The sequence below is a fragment of the Aquarana catesbeiana genome, linkage group LG08 (assembly GCF_042186555.1).
Source record: "Aquarana catesbeiana isolate 2022-GZ linkage group LG08, ASM4218655v1, whole genome shotgun sequence".
NCBI classification, from domain to species: Eukaryota; Metazoa; Chordata; class Amphibia; order Anura; family Ranidae; genus Aquarana; species Aquarana catesbeiana.
This window is the reverse complement of record NC_133331.1, coordinates 244964968-244986842: the sequence shown is the minus strand read 5'-3', so window position 1 is coordinate 244986842 and position 21875 is coordinate 244964968. Positions and strand designations below refer to the sequence as shown.

Genomic DNA, 21875 nt, shown 5'->3' with positions numbered 1-21875 from the left:
CCTCTCTTCAAATCCTGTGCAACAAATGTGGAAGGAGAGGGTTTGGGGGGAGCATAAACCAGAACTGGTTCAATGGAACTACTAGAGCATCTGCTCCGATTGCCAGGAGATCCCTTGTTCAGGATACAAACTGCTGTAGCTTGTTGTTGAACCTGGATGCCAACAGATCGACCTCTGGCCATCCCCAACGCTGGCAGATCTCCTGAAACATGTTCGGGTGTAGGGACCATTCCCCTGGGCAGATCTGCTGGCGACTGAGATAATCTGCCTTCCAGTTCTCTACTCCCAGGATATGGAATGCAGATAGAACCGGCACATGTCCCTCTGCCCAGGTTAATATGTGGTTCACCTCCTCCTGAGTTGAACAGCTCCTGGTACCGCCCTGGTGGCTGATAAAGGCCACTGAAGTAGCATCGTTGGACTGAACCCTGATCGGGCAGTCCTGAAGCTCCACCGTCCAGGACTATAGGGTCAGACGTACCACCCGTAACTCCAGGATGTTGATGGGCAGGCTCTGCTCTTGACTATCTCCCCTGAGCTGTGAGCCCCTCTAGGGTCGCTCCGCAGCCCGAGAGACTGGCGTCTGTGGTCAGTACTCGCCAAGACACCGAGAGGAAGGAGCTTCCCTTTTGCAGGTTCCGATCCTGCAACTACCAGCATAGGCTTAAATGTGCCCGGGGAGATAAGGACATGGGGTAATCCAGGGCTTGTGCTCTCCTGTCACTTTTTATTTTATAATCACTTTTTCTTTATTAACCGCTTGTCGACCAGCCACCGTCATACTGCGGCAGGTCAGCACGATACCGTGAGCCGTCGTAGCTATATGTCGGCTCCTTTAAGCGGGATAGCAGGCGCCCGCTGCACTGCGGGGGTGCTGATGCTCGCGATGACCGCCAGCCACGAGCGATCATGGGCATGAGAGGCAGGACAGGGATGTGTGTGTTCTTTATAATGCTAGAAGAATGAAGTTGTTTTGCTGCTGATATTCACACAGCGTTCTCACAAGCTTATTTCTTTATTATTTCTCGTGATCTCCTGAATCTTTTTTGTTTTTAAAGCCAGATCTCCATAATAATGTTTAGAATTATTTTTTATAGTCATTTTTTTTTATTTTTTTAATCAAGAACTCTTTTTTGGATTATTTTTAAATTATTTTCTAGTGATCTCCATATTTTTTTTTTTTTGGCGTGTCAAGTTTCCACAACATTATTATCTTGTATTTTTAAAGCTCAGGAGGTTGGTGTTCCTTGTGAATTAGACATTGTATTTTTGAACTGTACCTGCCTACTCACAAACTGTCCTATTTGAATAAAAACACATAGGCAAGTATTGTCATATAAAAAAAAACCTCCATTTATTCTGGCTCAAAATAACAAAATAAAGAGGAAGGCAACGCTGGAGAAACTGCTGGAATTTGCGAAGCCTTTGGCCCCCAGGGCAGACATCAACTCTTTGTAAATTAAAATTGGTAGCCTGAGAAGTCCATATAATAGGGAGCACAATTTGGTCCAGGACTCCCAGAGATCAGGAACAGCAGCAGATGACATATGTCCCCAGGCTGTGGTACCACCACAGCCTGCGTCTTCCCTCAGACCAGACTGAACCCAGGCCATCACTTTCTTGTCTTCCTTGCAGCCTTCCCTCCACACTTCCCTCCAGCCTTCCTTGGAGGCTGTGGCTCTGGAGGTGGACTTGTGGCAGGAGGAGGAGATGGGCACGCGCACATAAGTATACGTCATCAATCATTGTGAATGGCCTCAACAAAAAGTTTTTCACACTTGTGACGTTGGCCCTCCTCCATTTGCAGCAATTTGGAAGCTATATAGTAGCTATAGGCCTCTTCAGCGTGTGGGGGGGGGGGGGGGGGGGGTTTCAGGGCCGCATTAGCCTCCTTAATGAGGCCCAGTGCTGCCTCCTCCACGTTACTCGCCTTCCTGGCCCTTTTTGTTGGAAGGCGGAGGGTGAGGGTACTGGGCCCGGCCACCTCCTGGCTGACACTTAGACCCGCCTCCTCCTGTGTGACACATTCCAGAGCCTCATTCTGAGGTCTTCCTGTGTATGAAAAAGGGACACACAATTTTCAGCTCATGACTGTTGCAAATTGAATGTTAATAAATAGAAAAGACTATCATTCTGAGCCCAGCATTTTTCATTCTTGTCCCAATCATTGCTGGTCTCTACTGTCTATTGATATGTAAAACACTTTGTTCAATCATTCATTTGTTATAAATAATAACATCTATTTAACAATAATTTTCAGACAATCAATAATTAAAAAAAATACTATACCTGCCTCCAGCTGGGCTCCTCCACTTCTTCCAGGATGGAAGGCCCAGGTTGGTCCTCGGAAGCCTCGGCTGGGGTTGAGGGAAAGGAGGAGGGAAGGCTGGATGGAAGTGTAGATAGTGATTCCCTGACTCCCATCTGGTCTTCCAGAAACCGCATCCTGGTGTAGTACCACAGACTGGGTACATGCACATCCTTTGCTGCTGCTCCTGACCTCATGGAAGCCTGGATCTTATTAAGCTCCTTCCTATACGTGCTTCTCAAGCTACCAATTTCCCTCTCCACAAACTTGATGTCTGCGTCGGGGACCTGCGTCTTCACAAATTGCAGTTTCTCCAGCGATGCCTTCCTTGCTGGTTTGTTGTGATATAAGGGGTTTTTAACCTCCCACAAATTTGTCATATCCCTGTATTTGTCAATGAACTGGCCCATGAAATCCGGGTCTTTGAATTGTTTCATCTTTGCTGAAAGGCCAAACACAAGACAAAAACACAAATTACCAGGCTACACTCTCCTAATCTTATCCCAATATAGGCCTCAATCGATAATCAGTATAGGCCACTGATGTCCCAAGTTAATATGTTACCTTCGTTATAACGTTCCTCGGTTCTGATCCTCCTTTCTCCGCACACAGAACGTACCTACGACACACATGTTAACTTTATATACACTGCGCATGCATGAAACTCTGACCCGCCCCTGAGTTCCTTCTAGAATATTCTCCGCCCCTTCTCTTTCTGCGCAGTGGGAGATGAACATGGCGGAGACACAGCAGGTGCGTAATAGCAGTAACGAGGAGGAGGAAAGCCCGGAGCCCAAAATGTCCCGGAGGAAAAGATTTAAGGCCTCAAATACGGCCTTTGTAGAGATGTTGGACATCTTGAAGAGGGCGAACTATGACGGGAAGTATGGACCGTACCTAAACCCAAATGTGGGAAAGGCTAAGATCATGACTAAAGTTGTGAAGAGTCTGCACAGGAATTTTGGGGTATGAAGATCCAAGGAGCAATTGAGGAAACGCTGGTCAGATCTTAAATTGAGGGAGCAGGATCAGTACTTGTCATGTGTTCCGATTATTATTACTTGCATGCTGCGCCATGTACTCTTCTTTACTGTTGCACAGTTTAAAATGGCGACTTTCATGTTCGTGGGCACAGTAATAGGAAAGATGGTTCGTTTGTCAACTAAATACGTTTTTGGCAGATACAGAGTTAATTACATTTGGTCATGCTAATTTGTATTAAAAGAAGTTTAGGACATTGTTGTCTAGATGTGTTTGTAACTAGAATGAATTGCAAACTTGATTCAGTGTAATGTAAGGAGAGGACACTCAGCAGCTGTTCACACATCTGGACTCAGGAGCACTAGTGTGGGACACAAGAACAAACTTTTTAGGGTGTCCCACACAGGTACACCAGTGGATACTTGGGGTGTCTCCATGTGTGAAACTTGTCCAAAAAAAGGTAAGTATTGAAGCTTTGTTAAGGGAATAAATAATGTCTTCAACTTGGAAATCTGCCCAAAACAGACAATTGTACCCCACTTCCAAGCAATGTTTCACATTCACATTTCTGGCCACAAATATCTGTGTGCCCAAGTATACCTTTTATTTCATTCTCATAGGGGAGAAAAGACTTGGGATGTCTGAGGACAACAGGAATCCCCCCCACCAACCTCCTGAAGGAGGGGAACAGAGGACACAACCAGAGGATGTGGAGGAAGGAGAGGTGGTGGAAATTGTCACAACAGGTGAGTGTCTGACACCACAGATTCAGGTAATAGATGTATGACTGCATATTTATAATACATGGCGTTTCTTTTTTCTTTTAGGTGATGTGCATGTTGTGGAAGAACAATCTACTCTTTTCACGACTGACAGTGCACAAAGACTAATCCAGGACATCATGTATTGTAGTCAGGATTTAGACATCATCAAGCAAAAGACAAATGAGGTTGAACAAAAACTGAAGAACATGATTGATGTACTAGGAAGAATCTAAATAACTACCAAATAACACCAGTTTATATTTTTGGGGACCACGTTTTTAAATTTTTTGACGCATTTTAAAAGCCAAATTTGGAAGATGCACACAGTGTGTCAACATGTGCTATCTGCCATCAGGGGATATCAATGTACGTGTTTTGTGGATGCAACTCCTTCCTCGTAACTCTAGTAGGTTAGAGGAAGGAGTTGCACCCCCAAAACACGTCCATTGATCCCCCATGATGGGAGATAGCACATGTTGACATGAGGTATGGGATCAGAAAGGAAATCCCCAGTTTTAATCCCAATTTTTGTGCATCTTCTAAATTTGGCTTTTACGGGGTGACATCACCCCATCTGATGAAGGCAAGATCAAGACATTTTTGACACTATAATGTCTGATATTGCCTTCAGTTTTTCAATGTTGAACTTTGTAAGTTCCAGAGTTGTGTAGGTTATGTTTGCAAACATGCCTGTTTGTTTATGTACTTTTCTAAAAATTTCAAGGTAAAACTTTAAAAAACAATTTGTGTTTTTTTGAACACAAAATGTTTTATAACGCACATGTGAATGTGCACGGAGTAAAAGGTTTTATACTCAACAATGTGAAGCTTCTTCTTTCAATGCTCAATACCACTTTTTCTATTAAGTGGGTGTTTATAGTGACAATGGGGGTTAGTTAATAATGTAAAAACCACTTGGCACTACAAGTGCACTAGGAGAACCTAGGAGACAGATTAAAACAAACACAAGCAGTAAATCAAAATCAAGATTTTATCAGATCATTTTTTTTTTTTAAGAAAATATTTATAAAATTTTTCTGGCAAAGCAATGGGCCCCCTACTAGGGCTAGATTTTCTTAAAAAAAAACTCGATTCACAATTCGAATAGAGTTTTTTTTCTGTGGAAACCGCGCCGGAGCTTATAGGCGAGGCTGCGGCCTAGTCCACGGGGTCTGGCCTCGCGGACTAGGCCGAAGCCGCGGCCTCACCTAAAAACTCCTTGCCCGCAGCGCCTCAGGACCGGCACGGTGAAAAAAAAAAAATCTAAAAAAAACCGATTTGCTTAAATTTTGAATCGATTTGACCTCTCAACTCGATTCAAGATTTAAATCTATTTTTTTCCCCAGCCCTACCCCCTACCCGTAAAATATTCAGCATATTTTTCCCGCACTTCTCGGGCGCAAACCAGGAACTTTGGTAAGTAAATAATTTTTAAGAGGTTGCCTCTTCCTACCGGGGTCAAAGGGAGAGATCTCCAAGTGGAACACTTCTGTTGGAGTTGGGTCAACAGTGGGTACACATTTTTTTCTAGGTAACCTGTCATTTCATTCCCTATTTTCACCCTCAGGTCAGTGAATTCGTCCACCCATTGCAAATGCCAAATTTGTCAAACACAGCTGGAGCTGCTCTTAGGGATTCAGAGGCGTCTGCCAGATATAGGAGCGAGTCGTCGGCATATAAGGAGATCTTCACCTCTGCGCCAACCTGTAGTCCCTTAACTGACTCATCCGCTCTGAGAAGGATGGCAAGAGGCTCGAGGGCTAAGGCGAATAGAGCCAGGGAAAGCGGGTACCCTTGCCTCGTACCTCTCCCCAGTGTAAAGGCCCATGAGAGGACCCCGTTGATACGGGCTCTGGGCAGACAGCAGCTGGAGCCAAGCCAGGAACCTAGGCCCGAATCCAAATTTGCTAAGGACCGCCCAAAGGTAGCCCCACTCGACCGAGTCGAAGGCCTTCTCGGCGTCGAGTGAGGCCACCACCCCTGGTTTATCTGAACGAGGCGATCGCTATATGTGTGTGCAACCGACGGATGTTTATGTCTGTTCCCCTGCCAGGCATGAATCCCATCTATCAGGGTGCATCAGGGCCGTGATGACCTCGTTCAATCTATTGGCCAGAATTTTAGAGAGAATTTTTGTGTCAACATTAAGGAGGGAAAAGGGGCGATAGGAAGAGCATAGAGTCGGGTCCTTTCCTGGCTTGGGGATGACCACTATTACCGCCTCATGCGTTGAGTTGGGAAGGTGGCCCTCATCCATGGATTTAGCTAGTAGAGATTGAAGTCTAGGGGCCAGTTATTCTGCATAAATTTTATAACATTCCACCGGGATGCCGTCAGGTCCCGGTGTCTTACCTGCTTGCATCATTTTAAATGCCTTCTGGATTTCTTCAATTTTAATGGGGGCATCTAGTTTGTTCGCATAGGTTGGGGTGAGGGTCGGTATATCAACATCCTCAAGGTAGGCTATCAACTACTCAGAGTCGTAGGCGACTCGGGAGCTATATAGAGGAAAATGATCACCGCTCCAGGAGCACCAGGCAGACAACAGGTGAATCAATCTTGGTTCGGAAGTCATGGGTGCTGACTAATGCTGATAGCAACAAACATGAACGAATTCTGGACAGCCGCACTCGTATATAGCCTTGTTTATTGAAAGATGCACATCAAATTCGAAAAATCACAGCGGACAGAAAAGAGCTGACGTTTCGCACTAGCGTTAGTGCTTACTCATAGCTATATAGTGTTTGGTAATAGGAGGCAAATTCGCGATTAATGTCCTCCATTGTGGAGAGGAAAGAACCGTCGGCAGCCTGGATCTGTCCTATGGTCATACCTATGGATTGCTCCTTGGAGAGCCAGGCGACCAGTCTTCTCCCCCTGTTCAAATATCCTCTGTGTTTGATGGAGGAGTCTCTTCTGTGTCAGAGATGTCCTCGGCAGAAGGGTCTCTCGCAAGAGGGATTGCAATCGGGCATAAGTCTGTGGGTCAGGGCACCTGACATATAAAGCCTCCTGTCTCTCTGCCTCCACCTCAAGGTTTGTAAGATCCTTTCTACGATACCTACGAACTTGCACTATTATGGTCTGGTACTATCCCCTGGAGTATGCCTTAAAAGCATCCTAGACTGAGGAGGCCGAGTCAGCATTTATCCTCCGGTATGATTCTATCCCTCATCCCTGTATTTCAGTTCCACCTCAACATCCAAGACCCAATATCTGGACAATCGCCAGAGTTTGTCTGATGGGGCCAACGAGAGATCTAGCTCCAGGAGAACTGGAGTGTGGTCAGAAATACCTTGGGGAAGGATTGTGACATCCCAGACTTTAGGGAGAACAGGTTCTCCCGCATAGACTAAGTCGATGCGAGAGAAAGTTCTGCGAGAGGCAGCGTGGCATGTGTATGCTCTGGCCCGGGGGTATTTCCATCTCCAAAGATCATAAAGACCGTAGGTGTCAGCCCAATCGGCAAGCCCCTGGCGGGTCGTACCAGAGGGAAGTAGTCTGTCTAGTCCTGCGTCGGGAACCAGATTAAAGTCCCCTAGTATAAGTACATTTTTAGTGGAAAAATAGGATTTTTAAAACAGCTTACCTGTAAAATCCTTTTCTTGGAGTACATCATAGGACACAGAGCCTCAAGTAATTACTTGGTGGGTTATGGGCCTACCTTCAGGTGTTGACACTGGTATAACCAATACAGGAAGTTGACTTCCCTATATAACCCCTCCTCCTTCCAGGAGTCCTCAGTTTTTGTAGCCAAGCAATATAAGCAATATACTCTCACCCCATAAAACAGAGGGGCGGGAGCTCTGTGTCCTATGATGTACTCCAAGAAAAGGATTTTACAGTTTTAAAAATCCTATTTTCTTAATCGTACATCATAGGACACAGAGCTTCAAGTAATTACTTGGTGGGATGTCCCATAGCAATGCTACTTGAGGGGAGGGAGACACAACCCCTAGGGCACCCCCAGACCTTGAGGAATTATACTGCTGCTTGCAGCACACTGCGCCCGAAGGCGATATCCTCATTCCATTTTACATCTACTTGATAAAATTTTGTAAATGTATGCACTGAAGACCAAGTTGCGGCCTTGCAGCTCTGAGACATGGAGGCCTGGTGACGCACTGCCCAAGAAGCACCAACCGCTCTGGTAGAGTGCGCCTTAACTTGAAAAGGGGGAATCTTTCCCTTTAAATCATAAGTTCGAATTATAATTTGCCGAATCCACTTAGCCACAGTGGATTTTGACGCTGCCTGTCCTTTTTTAGGACCCTCTGGCAGAATAAATAAGACATCAGTCCTGCGAATTTGAACAGTTTTCTTTAAATAGATCTTCACTGCTCTCACCACATCAAGACAATGTAGTGACTTTTTCTTCCTTGGAACATGGTTTTGGAAAAAACGATGTCAGGACAATATCTTCATTCAGATGAAAGCCTGAACGAGGGCGTAACACCACTTTGTCCTCATGAATAATCAAATATGGCTCTTTACAGGAAAGAGCAGCCAATTCTGAAACCCTCCTTGCTGAGGCTATAGGAACCAAAAATATCAGCTTCCTAGTCAGAAAGACTAAGGGAATATGCTGTAATGGTTCGAATGGCGGTTTTTGTAACACTGACAAAGCTAAATTCAAGTCCCAAGGGCTTAAGGGTGATTTAATTGGCGGATTAATCCGCATCACTCCTTGCATGAAACCCCGGACTAAAGAATGCGTAGCAAGTGGTCTTTGAAATAAAATTTATAAGGCTGAGACTTGGCCCTTAATAGTACTCAGGGCCAACTTCATCTCTACGCCTACTTGTAGAAAGGCAAGAATTATGCCTATAATATATCTCCAAGGGTGCCAACCCTTGGATTCACACCAGGAAACATAAGCTTTCCAGACTCTATAATATATAGCTCTAGAAGCTGGCTTCCTAGCATTAAAGTAGAAATAACTGCCCTGGAAAGCCCACGTCTTTTCAGAATGTGGGTCTCAATAGCCAGGCCGTTAAATTTAGCATTCGTAAGGTAGGATGGAATATCGGCCCCTGTGAGAGCAGGTCTGGCCTTAGTGGAAGGGACCACAGATCCTCCACTGCCATCTTTACGACCTCTGCATACCATGACCTTCTGGGCCATGCTGGTGCTGCCAGAATTACCGGTTTTCTTTCCAGCTTAATCCTGCAAAGAAGTCGAGGCAGTAACTGAATAGGGGGAAATGCATAGATCAGTAAAAGCTGATCCCACAGATTCACCAACGCATCTGTTCTGCATGCGAATGGATCCTTTGTTGTGGACACAAAGTTGACTAACTTTATGTTGCACTGGATGCTAGAAGATCTACATCCGGAGTCCCCCATCCTTTACAAACAGCCCGAAACATGTTGGGGTGAATAGACCATTCCCCTGGGAATAATCTGCTGGCGGCACATGTAGTGCGCGTGCCAATTCTCTATTCCCGGAATGAAGACTGCCGATGGGCACGGAATATTTCTTTCTGCCCAAGTTAGAATATGGTTCACTTCTCTCTGCACTGAGAGATTCTTGGTGCCCCTTTTGGTGATTGATATAGGCCACAGCCATGGCATTGACGGATTGGATCCTGTCGGGACAATACCTTAACCTGGAAGTCCAGGCTTTTAGAGCCAGATGCACTGCCCGAATCTCTAGGATGTTGATGGGCAAGGCTCTTTCGGTTCTTGAACACTGTCCTTGGACAGTTGTCTTCTCTGTCATTACCACTTTCCAGATAAGTGGTCTGAAGGATTTACCCTTTAGGACATTCTTTAGTAACCACCAATTGAGGCTTTGGGACACCCTTGGGGACAGCTGCATTGGCAAGTCCAAAGCTTGGATTGTTTTGTTCCAACCAAAAAGAATACTGCTTTGCAACAGTCTCGAATGGAACTGGGCAAAGGGAACTGCTTCGAATGAAGCCACCCTCCTTTCTAACAACCTCATGCAAAGGAGAATGGAGGGACCTCCTTTTGACCTGACCATCCGCACCAACTCTTATGGAGTTGTGTTTTTTTTTTTTCTGGGCAAGAAGACCCTTTGTCTGGGCTGTATCTATGATCAGATCCAAATACTGCAGCCCTTTTTTAGCGATTTTAACGGAGACTTTACTAGGTTGAGAACGCAACCCAGACCTTTCCAGGTAACTGGTTGTAATGCGTACACCTTACCCTGAACAGCGATTGGTCTATTAGCAATAGATCGTCTAGGTATGCCAAGACTGTTTAAGCCCTGTGCCCTTGACCTGGCTACAGGTGGGGCTAGCACTTTTGTGAACACTCGAGGTGCTGTAGCTAGCCCAGAGAGTAAGGCTATAAACTGAAATGCTGCTGTTCTACTTCGAACCGCAGAAACCTTTGGTGAGCGGGAAATATATGGACATGCAGATATGCATTCCTGATGCCGATAGGCACCAGAAGTATTCCTCCTTGCAGGATAGAAACTACTGACTTGATCGACTCCATAGAAAGGAGCGGATCTTCAGGAACTCATTTCGATTCTTTTAGATCTAGAATGGATCTGTTGAATTTCTGCGTGGCTCTGTACATGTACAGGAAACGCATTAAAAAGGCAGTGAAGGTTCTAAGGAACCTAAGAAAAAACAGAACTATCAATGCTTGTGTATTCTAGAGGTCTATGTTCCTCAAGTCGCATCAAAGTGGTACCAAAGTAGTGCAGGGACTACCTTGAAGTCGCACAGATCTGAACAGTACTTCTTGGAAATCATGCCCTAGAGTCTCACGGTGAAAGCTGTCACCGCTGCCTAGAGGCAGCTGCCCCTGCGTAGGGGAAGGAATCCGTTTAAATGACTTATCCAAGGTCACAAGCAGCCAACGTGAGGACGAGGTCCCACGTCTTTCAGGAAGCCTCCCATGGCTAGGCTGTTCACTAGTGAGGAGTGGCTCCTTCACTAGTGAACGCTGACATGTGGATCTGAACCCATGTCTGTCAGGAAGTCTCCCATGGCTGCACTGGCCGTCAGAGTACTTAACCTGTGAGCTGTTGTGGCTTCACTTTAAATAAAAGGACATTTATACCTTTTTTTGGACAAAAAGAGTTTTACTGCTAGAAATCATTTGGATGTATTTCACCAAACCTTCCCCAATGAAAAGGGAAACTAGTCAGACACCCTTTTTTGCAAGATGCTTCGGCTGACCAACCCCTTTAACCACAGGGTCCTAAGCATGCATTTTAGCACAAGCGCAAGGCGAGACGCCTGGTGGATAGGGTCTTTTATTGCATCTATGGCGAAACATAGCACCATTGGTAGGAGGATTTTAACAAAAAAATTTCAACTCCTTATTTGTTGGATGCTTAAGCAATTATGCATCTTTATTGATGCTGGAAACCGCAGCGTCTACTGCTGGTACTTTCCAACCTTTGTGAATTTTTCCTCCATGATAGAGAACTGAGAAACTCTTTGGAGGGAAAAAATGCTTATCCAGATGATCCCATTCAGCATAAATAAGCGCTGTAAAAAGGTTTTTTTAAAAAACAAAAAACAAAGAAGGGACCTGGACTTTCAGCTTACTCTGTCAGGAGTAGTATAAAAAGTGGAATGAACCATCTCTGTAAGAGTTTGTACCATCAATCTGTCAGATTGTGAGGTTGCATAAGGTTCATCAACTGTTTCCTCCGCAGAGGAAAATTTGGCTTGTTTTTCCCCGTGATCACCTGAGGATAACACCTCATCCTGTGCCCACTGTTCCCTTGGAAAAATGGGTTTGAGGTGGGGGGGGGGGGGGGAAAAATCTAGCATGCTTCCTATCCTCTTGGATGGAGAATGTGATTAAAGCCGCTAATCTTCCTTCTAAGCCCAACAGGCAGAGGAGAATGCATCTTCAGTCACATACACAGGGGCTGAAGTGTGAGAAGCAGTTGCACCACCAATTGCTTCCAATGACTCACCCTGGCTTGCCATATCAGGTATCTCCGGAGAGGATGACAGTGTGGAGGCATGACTGGAGTTCCCAGCGCCTAGGGGTGGAATCCTTGGTACCTTTGTGGTACACTGGAAATCAAATGTGCTAAGCACAAAAGCAGAGGCAATTTAACAAATTATGGTATTTGCTGAACAATAATTTTAGCAAAAGAAAACAAACGTCACCATAAGGATCAGCCTTTGATGCTGAGTACCATAATATTTCCTGTGCTGAAAAACCCTATTTACATACCTTTACATGCCCAGCGCTCCTGTGTCTTAGTGTGACAGACGTCTGTCTTCAGCATATGAACTGAGAGCGTCTGTGTTAAGCCTCAGGTGAGAACCTGATTACACATAAGTGTCAGCTGTTACCGCACCTCTCCAGGAGGAGAGGGGAGGGGTAGGGGAATTTTTATCAGCAGTGTTTGTTAGGCTCCTAGTTTTAAAGGAAGACTTCATCTTATACAAAAAAAATGCAAATGGCTGGTTTTGTATGTTCATAAACTACTGCTGTAACCCCTTTAGATCCCTCAGAAGAGGAACAATATCTGTTCAATTAAGAACTCCCCTCTGGCTGCAGGGACCACACCCGCTGCTATAGCCAGACACAGAGCTGCTGAAAAAGGCATCGTACTAGGTAAGTGTAATATACTCCCTCTAGGGGAGACATTTTACGGCATACAGTTATACATTTTATTTATATATATATATATATATATATATATATATATATATATATATATATATATATATATATATATATATATTTTTTTTTTTTTTTTTTTGAGAAAAAGGCATAAGTGGACTTTTTACAGTTCCTAGGCTTCTCCCCTTACCTTATCCTCGCTACAGGATACTGCTGATTTAACAGACAGATCCAACCTTCACCCATCACAGCGGGCAGCGTAGTTAGACCTTCAATGACTGGGGCCCTTTTTAATAGGGGTTCCGCTCCTTTGGACCTGTATAGCACCCCTCAGGAACAACTTTAGGTAATATGAAAAACCAAAGAGTCCTGGTTCCTAGGGTCCAGCTCTCAAAGAGAAGCTTACAGGCAAAACCTCGTTCTTCAATGTGAGGCCCAGGTACCATCCTATGGCCTCAGTGGCGAGGATGGATCAGGTTGTGGAGGTTTTTTAAATCCAGCATGGATCCCTCCCTGGAGCTCCTCAGAGCACATCTTCACTCGTGACCAACACCTTAGACACTGGCGAAAAAACTGTGGACTCCTGGAAGGAGGAGGGGTTATATAGGGGAGACAACTTTCTGTATTGGTTATACCAGTGTCAACACCTGAAGGTAGGCCCATAACCCACCAAGTAATTACTTGAGGCTCTGTGTCCTATGATGTACGATAAAGAAATTCTGCTATTTTGGCAGTGATTTGGTTCAATACCTGAAGGGAGGCCGGGGGCGGGAGGTACAGGCCTACAATTACCCATGGCATGTTGTGTATTAATGCATGTATCACCACATACCTACCCTCCGGGTCCAGAGCCAGATCGAGGAGTCGGAAGGGGAGTGTTTTTAGAATTAAAATGCTTACCCCTCTTGAAAATGCAGAGGAGGTTGAGTGGTAGTGGTGACCCACCCACGTTTTTTTTAAACTTAAAGTCTTCTTTCCCACCAGATGAGTCTCCTGGAACACACACATGTGGATGGTAGGTTTTAACAAATTGGAATACCAGGGAGAATTTAGGCCTCTCGTGTTCCAGAAGAGTATCTTAAGGGAAGACATCTGCGTTGTCTAAGAATGTTATAGGATGATAGGTGCGGGTCAGACTTCCTCCATGAGGGCATCCGCGCCCAGAAGAACACACAGGAGACATTAACAACCATGCAATGTTAGTCAGAACATTCACCAGCAATACTGTCATATACCATAAAAACAATAAAAATAATAACTCAGGGTCTGCAACAGCAGTCCAAGATAACCAACTGTCCCCTCCCTCAAACCCGGCAGGAGGGCTTTCTTCCCCAAAAACAGGTCGGCTTTCCAGCCTAACATGAGGGCAATGTGCAAGAAGTACCTAGCCTCCCACTTCAGACCTGGCTGAAAAACGATATAATCATTTTGCAGTCCGGCAAGGATATTTAGTGTAGATCTACCGGACCCCAGGGGCACTTACTTCAGAACACGGGGGAACATAACATAAGCATCAACCCCTGAATTATAAAAATTATTGGCTCATCATAGCTGCATACCCTGACCCCTCTGAGTATGACACAACTAAGTATTTGAAGAGAGAACATCCCAAACTCTGTAAGGGATATCTCCCCCAAGCATTCCCAGGGCATTGGGGTATCTCCAGGCAGGAGCATTATAGGAGGACTGTAATTAGAGTCTGGGAGAGACCTTGCGCCCAGGGGCAGTACCCTCCGCCACTTAGTCAATTCCTCTACGGAGGGAGCACCACGTGGAAAGTACAACCATATGCATAATTTTGCAGGGTGGGTATCGTGCACGGCCAGGACATCCTCCCAGCCAGGTTAGTGTGCCGCAGCACCATCAAACCATATGCCATTGTGCACAGAGTGATCCTTTGAATGGAACAGGGACAACAAGTCTCTAAGCTGTGGAGTCCGTTGATCAACCAGCATATCTCATGCTGTCTATAGGTGCAAGAACATTGGGCATTTCAGTACTGAGCGCAAATATAAATACACTCCCCACCCTCGCCGCCACAGTCCGCCGCTCCGTGGCTCAGCCAGGGGAGGAAAGGAACAGTCCCCACGTCATCTTGAGTCCCCTCACGCCCGGGGTCCCCCGGACAAGGACATGCAGGGAGGACAGGAATCCATGTGGGAGCATCCATTGCATAAAGGAGTGAGTTACTCAGCTCGCCTTCCAATATCTCTCAAATTTAAGTTTCCTCTATACTCAGTAAGGGTAATGTCTCAGTTCAGGAGTATAGACAGGGGGCTCGAACAAACAGTGGGCTAAGGTATAAAGGGTTTAACATACCTGACAGGGTCTAGTTGGGGAGTGTTTCAGCCCATGCTGCAGCGTCTCTAGGCGAGGTGAAGAGCTGCACTCTCTCCCCATCTTGGACCCACAGCCTGGAGGGGTCTCAGCGTTCCTCTTTTGGCCGAGTCATCTGCCTCCGGGCATCACCCAATCCTCTTGCAGAAACTCCGCTGAGGGATGGGTGTGATTAAGTCCTCATACACCAGGATCGTGGCAGGATGAAGAGACGGAGACGGGAGCTCAGCTAACACACGTTTGCTCCCTGCGCCATCTTGGACACGCCCCCTACCTCTGTTCTTTAAGTATGTGTTTTTGTTGCCAAGGCAGCAAACATTGACAGCTACTTTAATTTTACAGTTAATCTCAGTGCACTGCAAACCATGACCCGTGGTCACTATTTTCGGAACCCTGTCTTGTGTTACTCAGGTTTTTTCTGAGTTCCAGAACAATGCAGTTATCATTCTTGTGATTTGTCATCCTCTACTAGTCTTTTCACAAAAGTTCAACAGTCAAGAGTAAGACCACTGGACATGTTCTTATGACACCCGTTACTGGAGGGTGGAGACATTGGTAACAATGGATTTTGATATAAAGTATATCTATCAACAGAAATGGTAAATTCTTTGGAGAGGTAAAAAGAGGATGCCCAAAATGTATTTGGTGTTGCCCTTACTTGATACAGACATCAGTTTGGTCAGATGCTTTACAAGCTGGTAACGGTAATAAAATTACATATAAACATACATTTTGTTTTAAAACTACAGTTCTAATAAAATACTACAAAATATAAGATATCATGTACTGCAGTAGTAGGTTCTCTTTATAGATATCAATATGCATCTGTAGACACCTGTCTACAATATGGATGGGGAAAATTAATTAGAGTTATGTATTTATGTAAGAGGGGGGCATTAATAAAATAATGTAAGTGTGTACTACCTGTTCTAATGTCACTCAGTGGAATGTCCACACCTTCAGACATTTTATCTGGGGGGAAAAAACAAAACGCACAACTATAAAACATATTCTACCCATTACAAATAAAATAAGAAAGTTCTATACATCACACAAAACATTAATGGATAAGTTCACCTTTTGGAACATGTTACACCCATATTTAGGATGGAAAATTAACATGTTCCAGCAGCTGCAGCCATTTCCCCTCCTGCCCAGTAAAAGCGGACGGGCATCTTCTCTGGGCGCTGAAACGAATGCGGTCATGAAGAGCTCCGCCCACTCAGCCATTGAGCCCAGGGTTCACATTGAGGGTGGGTTTGAAATCGTTCAGCCGAATTCGCAAAATTAAAAACCTTCAATCCAGTCTGACTACGGGGGGCGATTTGATAGACATCTGTGCGGGTTCATGCACAGATTTCTATTCAAATCTTCCCCGAAGTCGCCAAAAGTAGTACAGGAACTACTTTTGGGAAAAAGTTGGCGTTGCACCAATTCAGACGGTGCCGTTGCCGGCAATAGCCGGCGATTTTACATGTCAAACCGTATGTTAAAACGGTCCGATGTGAACGTGGGCTCACAGTCCTCTGTAAATGGGAAACTACAAGTCCCAAAAACCTTTGCAGCTGTCAGCTTGTAGTTCTCAAGGAACTACCACGGCGCTGTAACCCACTCTGGTAGTTCATTCATTCTTCCTGTCAGTGCGTATCTGCTTGCCCGTACGAGCTACGAGCAAACAGATACGCTGACAGGTCTACAGGAGTCCTGCATGGTACCAGTGATCTATTGTTTGCTGATGAAATGCTTTACAGGCTCCCAAAACAAAAAAATTTAAATGCTAATTTTTTTACCTGCAAAAAAATGTGCATTATTTTTTATTGAAAGGTGAACTTATCCATTAACAAATATTTCAAAATGTCTTGAACTGATTGCATTACAAATAGGAAGAAATACATAATGCTATATTTGTTTATGCCTTGAAATCAGAAAGAGAAAAAAAAAGGAATTTTGTATTTTCCATATGATCCCTTTATGAGAGTTACACAGCATTTTGTACTCATTAACTTTGGGCTAAACAGCAACCAACAAGAGTATGGACAGTAGGCAGAAAAAAAAAAGAACTGCCCCTAGGGGCAATAAGCCCTACTCTAACCTCTACTTTTTTGCTCAGCTGTACCAAGTAGTACAAAAGAAAAAAAAATAACATACAGCATTAAAGCAAAGGGCGTTGACACTTAAAGTGTTACTAAACCCAGGACCCTGCATTCACCATATCTGGTTTCCCACAATACACAGAACATTGAAATGCAATTATTTTAGTAAATAGAAGCTGCTAAATACCTTTACTCAGTAGTATATAGCAGTCTCTGGTTTAAGCTTGTAGAAGGAGCTTTCATTTTACTCTGATTGTCCTATGAGGCTGCAGGACCCCTGACCCTTTGTCTGGACAGTGCCGATTGGCCGTGTGCTGGTCACAAACAACCCCCCCCCCCCCAGAAAAAAAAATATCTCTAGCAATACACACCAAACTGAGCATGTGCAGAGTGACTTCAAAGGCTCTGTCTTATCAGGAGATGGATTGGGGACAGTGGAAGAAGGGGAGGATCAAAGAAGACTGGATTGAACAGCCTTTTTACACAATGCACAATGCAGAGCATGAACCTCTTAGGTTCCACAGTGAATATAACGCATGATTTACTCCATTTACAGAATGCTGTTCAGTAACACTTTATCTTAAATAAAAGTTTTTATTGAACAAAAATAAAAATAGGCATCACAAAGTCCAGAACAAGACACGTTTATACAGGTTTCAAGGAACATTATCTTGTGTGGAAAGGAGCCTCCTTTTAAAGTTTGGTGGAAGAGGTGTTTCCTGTTTGAAAGGGGAGGAGTCACTCTCTCAAGTGCTGTCCTGAAAGACGTTAAGGGAAATATAATCTCAGTCATTGAATATGGAAGGACAACCAAGGATCTATACAAAGAAAAACTAGAGTTAGACTTACCGGAAACTGTTTCTGGGAGTGGTCAAGGACAACACAGGAGAGAGACAGGCTCCACTTCCGGAGGCAGTAAACACAAAAATTCCAGGAGGCCCAGGCATCCCCACTTCAGTATAACATACGAGTATCTCCCAAGAACACTTCAGAAACACCACAAAAAAACATCCACCATTAAAACAGCATTTTAGGTAGGGAATCCCTGCTATCCTGGACAACTCCTAGAGACAGAGTTACCGGTAAGTAACTGTTTTTCTCCAGTTGTCCAAGACAGCAAAGGAGAGGATCAGCGAGAACTTACCAGATTTGGGGTGGGTGGGGTGAGGGAAACGACTGCCTGAAGCACTTTTCTCCCAAACGCCTGATCTTTCACGGAGAGAAGGTCCAACCTGTAATGTTTTATGAAGGTCGGGTAGCTTGACCACATTGCTGCTCGACAAATCTGCTCTGGTGTGGCCCCAGCTCACTCTGCCTATGAAGCCGACAGTGCCCGTGTGGAGTGAGCCATGGGGGGTGGGGGGGGGGGGGGGTGGGGGGGCTACCTTATTTAAGACTTTGTAGGATTCCACGATTGCCTGCTTAATCCAGGGGGTGACCATATTCTTTGAGGCTTGCAGCCCTACCCTGTTAACGGAATGCAGAATAAATAGGGCATTCGTTTTCCTAATTTCCACTAGTTACCTCTATATACTGCAAGATACAAGCCCTCACATCCAGATGGTGGAACTCTTCTGCTTTCGGATTCGCTGGAGATGCAAAGAAGAAGGGCAGGAGGATTTCCAGTGATCTGTGGAACTTCGAAGACACTTTCGGCAAGAACCCCAGGTCAGTGTGCACCACCAGTCTATCCTCAAAGATTTGCAGGTACAGCTCTTTAATAGAGAGAGCGCAATATGCCTGTAGAGATAGCCACCAGAAAGACCGCTTTAAGGAGTAAGCCACTTCAATGACATCTCCTGAAGCTGACCGCTTAATCCATCCCTGCAACACGACCGACAGTTCCCATTTGGGCAAAAACTTGAAAGGCACGGGGCCTTAAAGAATCTACTAACCAGCAGATCTATCTCCAAGGGATACCCCTTTTGCTTCCCCTTTCCCCATGGTTTCCTGGAGGCTGGCTCTTTGGAAGCCTGTTAAAGTGCCTTTTGAGAGAGAGAGAGAGAGAGAGAAAAAAAAAAAAAAAAACAACACTTTGCTGGAATCTGCTCATTTTTGACTGGAAATGATTTCTTTTTATCTGCTGTTCGGTCTAACACTTAACACTCCTTCAAAAGGAACGCCACAAAGCCTCACCTTCGAGGCTGGGTCCCCTGATCAAGATTTCAGCCAAAGGGCCCTACAAGAGAAGTTCACTAAGGCTGCGGCTTTTGCGAGAGCTTAACGGACTCCACTGTGGCATCCGCCATATAGCCTGCAACGTAGGGAGCGAGTCTTGGATCTCTTTCCGTGAGGTTCCCCCCTCTAGATGGGCCTACAATTGGCCTAACCAGACCTCCAAGTTTCGCGCCACTACCGTGGTAGCCATGGCTGGCTTAAAGTAACACTAAAGCTTTGTTTTTTTGTTTTTAAAAAATAACATGCATATTATACTTACCTCCACTGTGCAGCTCGTTTTGCACAGAGTGGCACCGAACATCCTCTTCAGGGGTCCTTAGGCGGCTCTCACAGCTCCTCCCCGCATTAGATAACCCCCTAGGAGAAGCTCTCTCCTGGGGGGTTACCTTGCAGGCGTGCCCCTGAGTCATTCCTTCGCCGTCCATAGAAGCTGAATGTAAGACTCGGCCCCGCCCCCCGGGCCATTGGATTTGGTTAACCAGTTGCTGACTGCCGCACGCTGATGTACGTCGGCACAATGGCACGGGCAGGCATAAGGGCTTACCTGTACGTCCCTGCCTGCCCGCGGGCGGGGGGTCTGATTGGACCCCCCCCCCGCTACCTGCGGCGGTCGGATTCAGGTCAGGGGCAATCAGAGGTGAGGGGGAGGCCACTCAGAACATTGTACATTGTAATGTAAACAGAAGCGGAGGAAGTGATGTCACCTCTCCTCGAGCCGGTCTTTTCGTTCCGGTGCTGAGGAGAGAAGACATCAAGTAAGTTTGCACCAACACTACACTTCCAGTAGAACACGCAGGCACACTTTTCACACCCCCATCACCCCTCTGTCACAGTGACACCAATAGCAGTTTTTTTTTTTTGCATTGGTGTTAGTTTGTGACAGTCATAAGTGGTAGGGCAGTTAGGGTTAGCCCCCTTTAGGTCTAGGGTACCCCCCTAATAAAGTTTAAACCCCATGATCACCCCCCGCCGCCAGTGTCACTAAGCGATCGTTTTTTTGATCGCTGTATTAGTGACACAGGTGACGCTAGTTAGGGAGGTAAGTATATAGGTTCGCCGTCAGTGTTTTATAGCGACAGGGACCCCCATATACAACCTAATAAAGGTTTTAACCCCCTGATTGCCCCCTAGTTAACCCTTTCACCAGTGATCACCGTATAAGTGTTACAAGTGACGCTGGTTAGTTTATTATAGTTTTAGGGCACCCGCCGTTTATTACCTAATAAAGGTTTAACCCCCTAATTGCCCGGCGCTGATATAAGTTAAGTTTTTAGGGTCAGATAAGGTCTGCATCGCCCCAGGCAGCGTCAGGTTAGCACCAGTACCGCTAACACCCACGCACGCAGCATACACCTCCCTTAGTGGTATAGTATCTGAACGGATCAATATCTGATCCGATCAGATCTATACTAGCGTCCCCAGCAGTTTAGGGTCCCCAAAAACACAGTGTTAGCGGGATCAGCCCAGATACCTGCTAGTACCTGCGTTTTGCCCCTCGGCCCAGCCCTGCCCCCCAAGTGCAGTATTGATCGATCACCGTCACTTACAATACACTAAACACATAACTGCAGCGTTCGCAGAGTCAGGTCTGATCCCTGCGATCGCTAACAGTTTTTTGGTAGCGTTTTCATACAGTCGCTAACAGTCAGGAGCTTTTTTGCCTGTGATTCTCACTAGTGTACCACTAAATATAAAGCCCAAAATGGCAAATCGAAGGTACACTAGTGAAGAGGCCTACACGTTTCTGAGCATGACAGATAGTGAAGAGGAAGTCACTCATCGGTCAGATTCAGGCTCAAAATACGAACCTGTAGACAGCAGCGGCTCCATGACAGATAGCTCTGACGACGGAGTTGTGGTCCCTGCCAAGGTCAGGTGTACCAGACCCCGAACTACTTCTTCTGTCCTTGATGTGCAAGAACCGCAGGTCCCTTGTATGGAGCAGAGCAGTACTAGCGTCGCCATTCCTTCTGGTGAACTGGCAAGCACCAGCGGCCTAGTACACCCTGGTCGTACATCCAGCACTGCAGTAATACTTGGTGACGTGGCGAGTCCCATAAGTGCAGTTCAAGCTGGCAAGCACAAGTAGTGTCCCGCTGCCACCAAGAAGACGAACACAGGCCTGTCGTGCCCATAGTGCCCTTCCTGCTGCATTCGCCAATCCGAATTGGGAACCCACCACTTCTGCAGCACCCGTACTTCCCCCATTCACTGGCCAACCCGGCATTCATGTGGAAACAGTTGATTTTACGCCACTGGATTTTTATTCGCTGTTTTTCACCGAAGATCTCTATAGATCTATTGTGGACCAAAGCAATTTATATGCTGGTCAACACATCGCCACTATTCCCCAGGCCTCCCTTGCCAGAGATTGGAGACCAATTACGGTCTCCGAATTTAAGCTCTTTCTGGGCCTTTCCCTCAACATGGGCATAACTAAAAAGAGTGAGTTGCGGTCATATTGGTGCACTGACCCAATTCACCATATGCCCTTGTTCTCTGCCTCCATGACCAGGGCACGATACGAGCAGATTTTGCGGTTCATGCACTTCAACAACAATGAACTCTGTCGTCCTCGTGGAGACCCTGAATACGATTGGCTCTACAAAAATCGGCCCCTCGTAAACCACTTCAACCAACGTTT

At 45.6% G+C, this 21875-nt stretch overlaps 1 protein-coding gene across 5 annotated transcripts in view; it reads right to left on the bottom strand.

Moving 5' to 3' along the window:
• LOC141106305 (catenin delta-1-like) overlaps positions 1 to 21875 on the bottom strand; it is a 403119-nt gene that overhangs the window by 43497 nt on the left and 337747 nt on the right. For 3 of the 5 annotated variants that reach the window (XM_073596969.1, XM_073596970.1, XM_073596974.1), the window contains one exon: positions 15885 to 15932. The exons of the other annotated variants lie outside the window; for them this stretch is intronic. In XM_073596969.1, coding sequence (XP_073453070.1) covers positions 15885 to 15932 — 48 coding nt within the window. The remainder of the gene's footprint in view (positions 1 to 15884; positions 15933 to 21875) is intronic. 5 annotated transcript variants of the gene reach the window in all.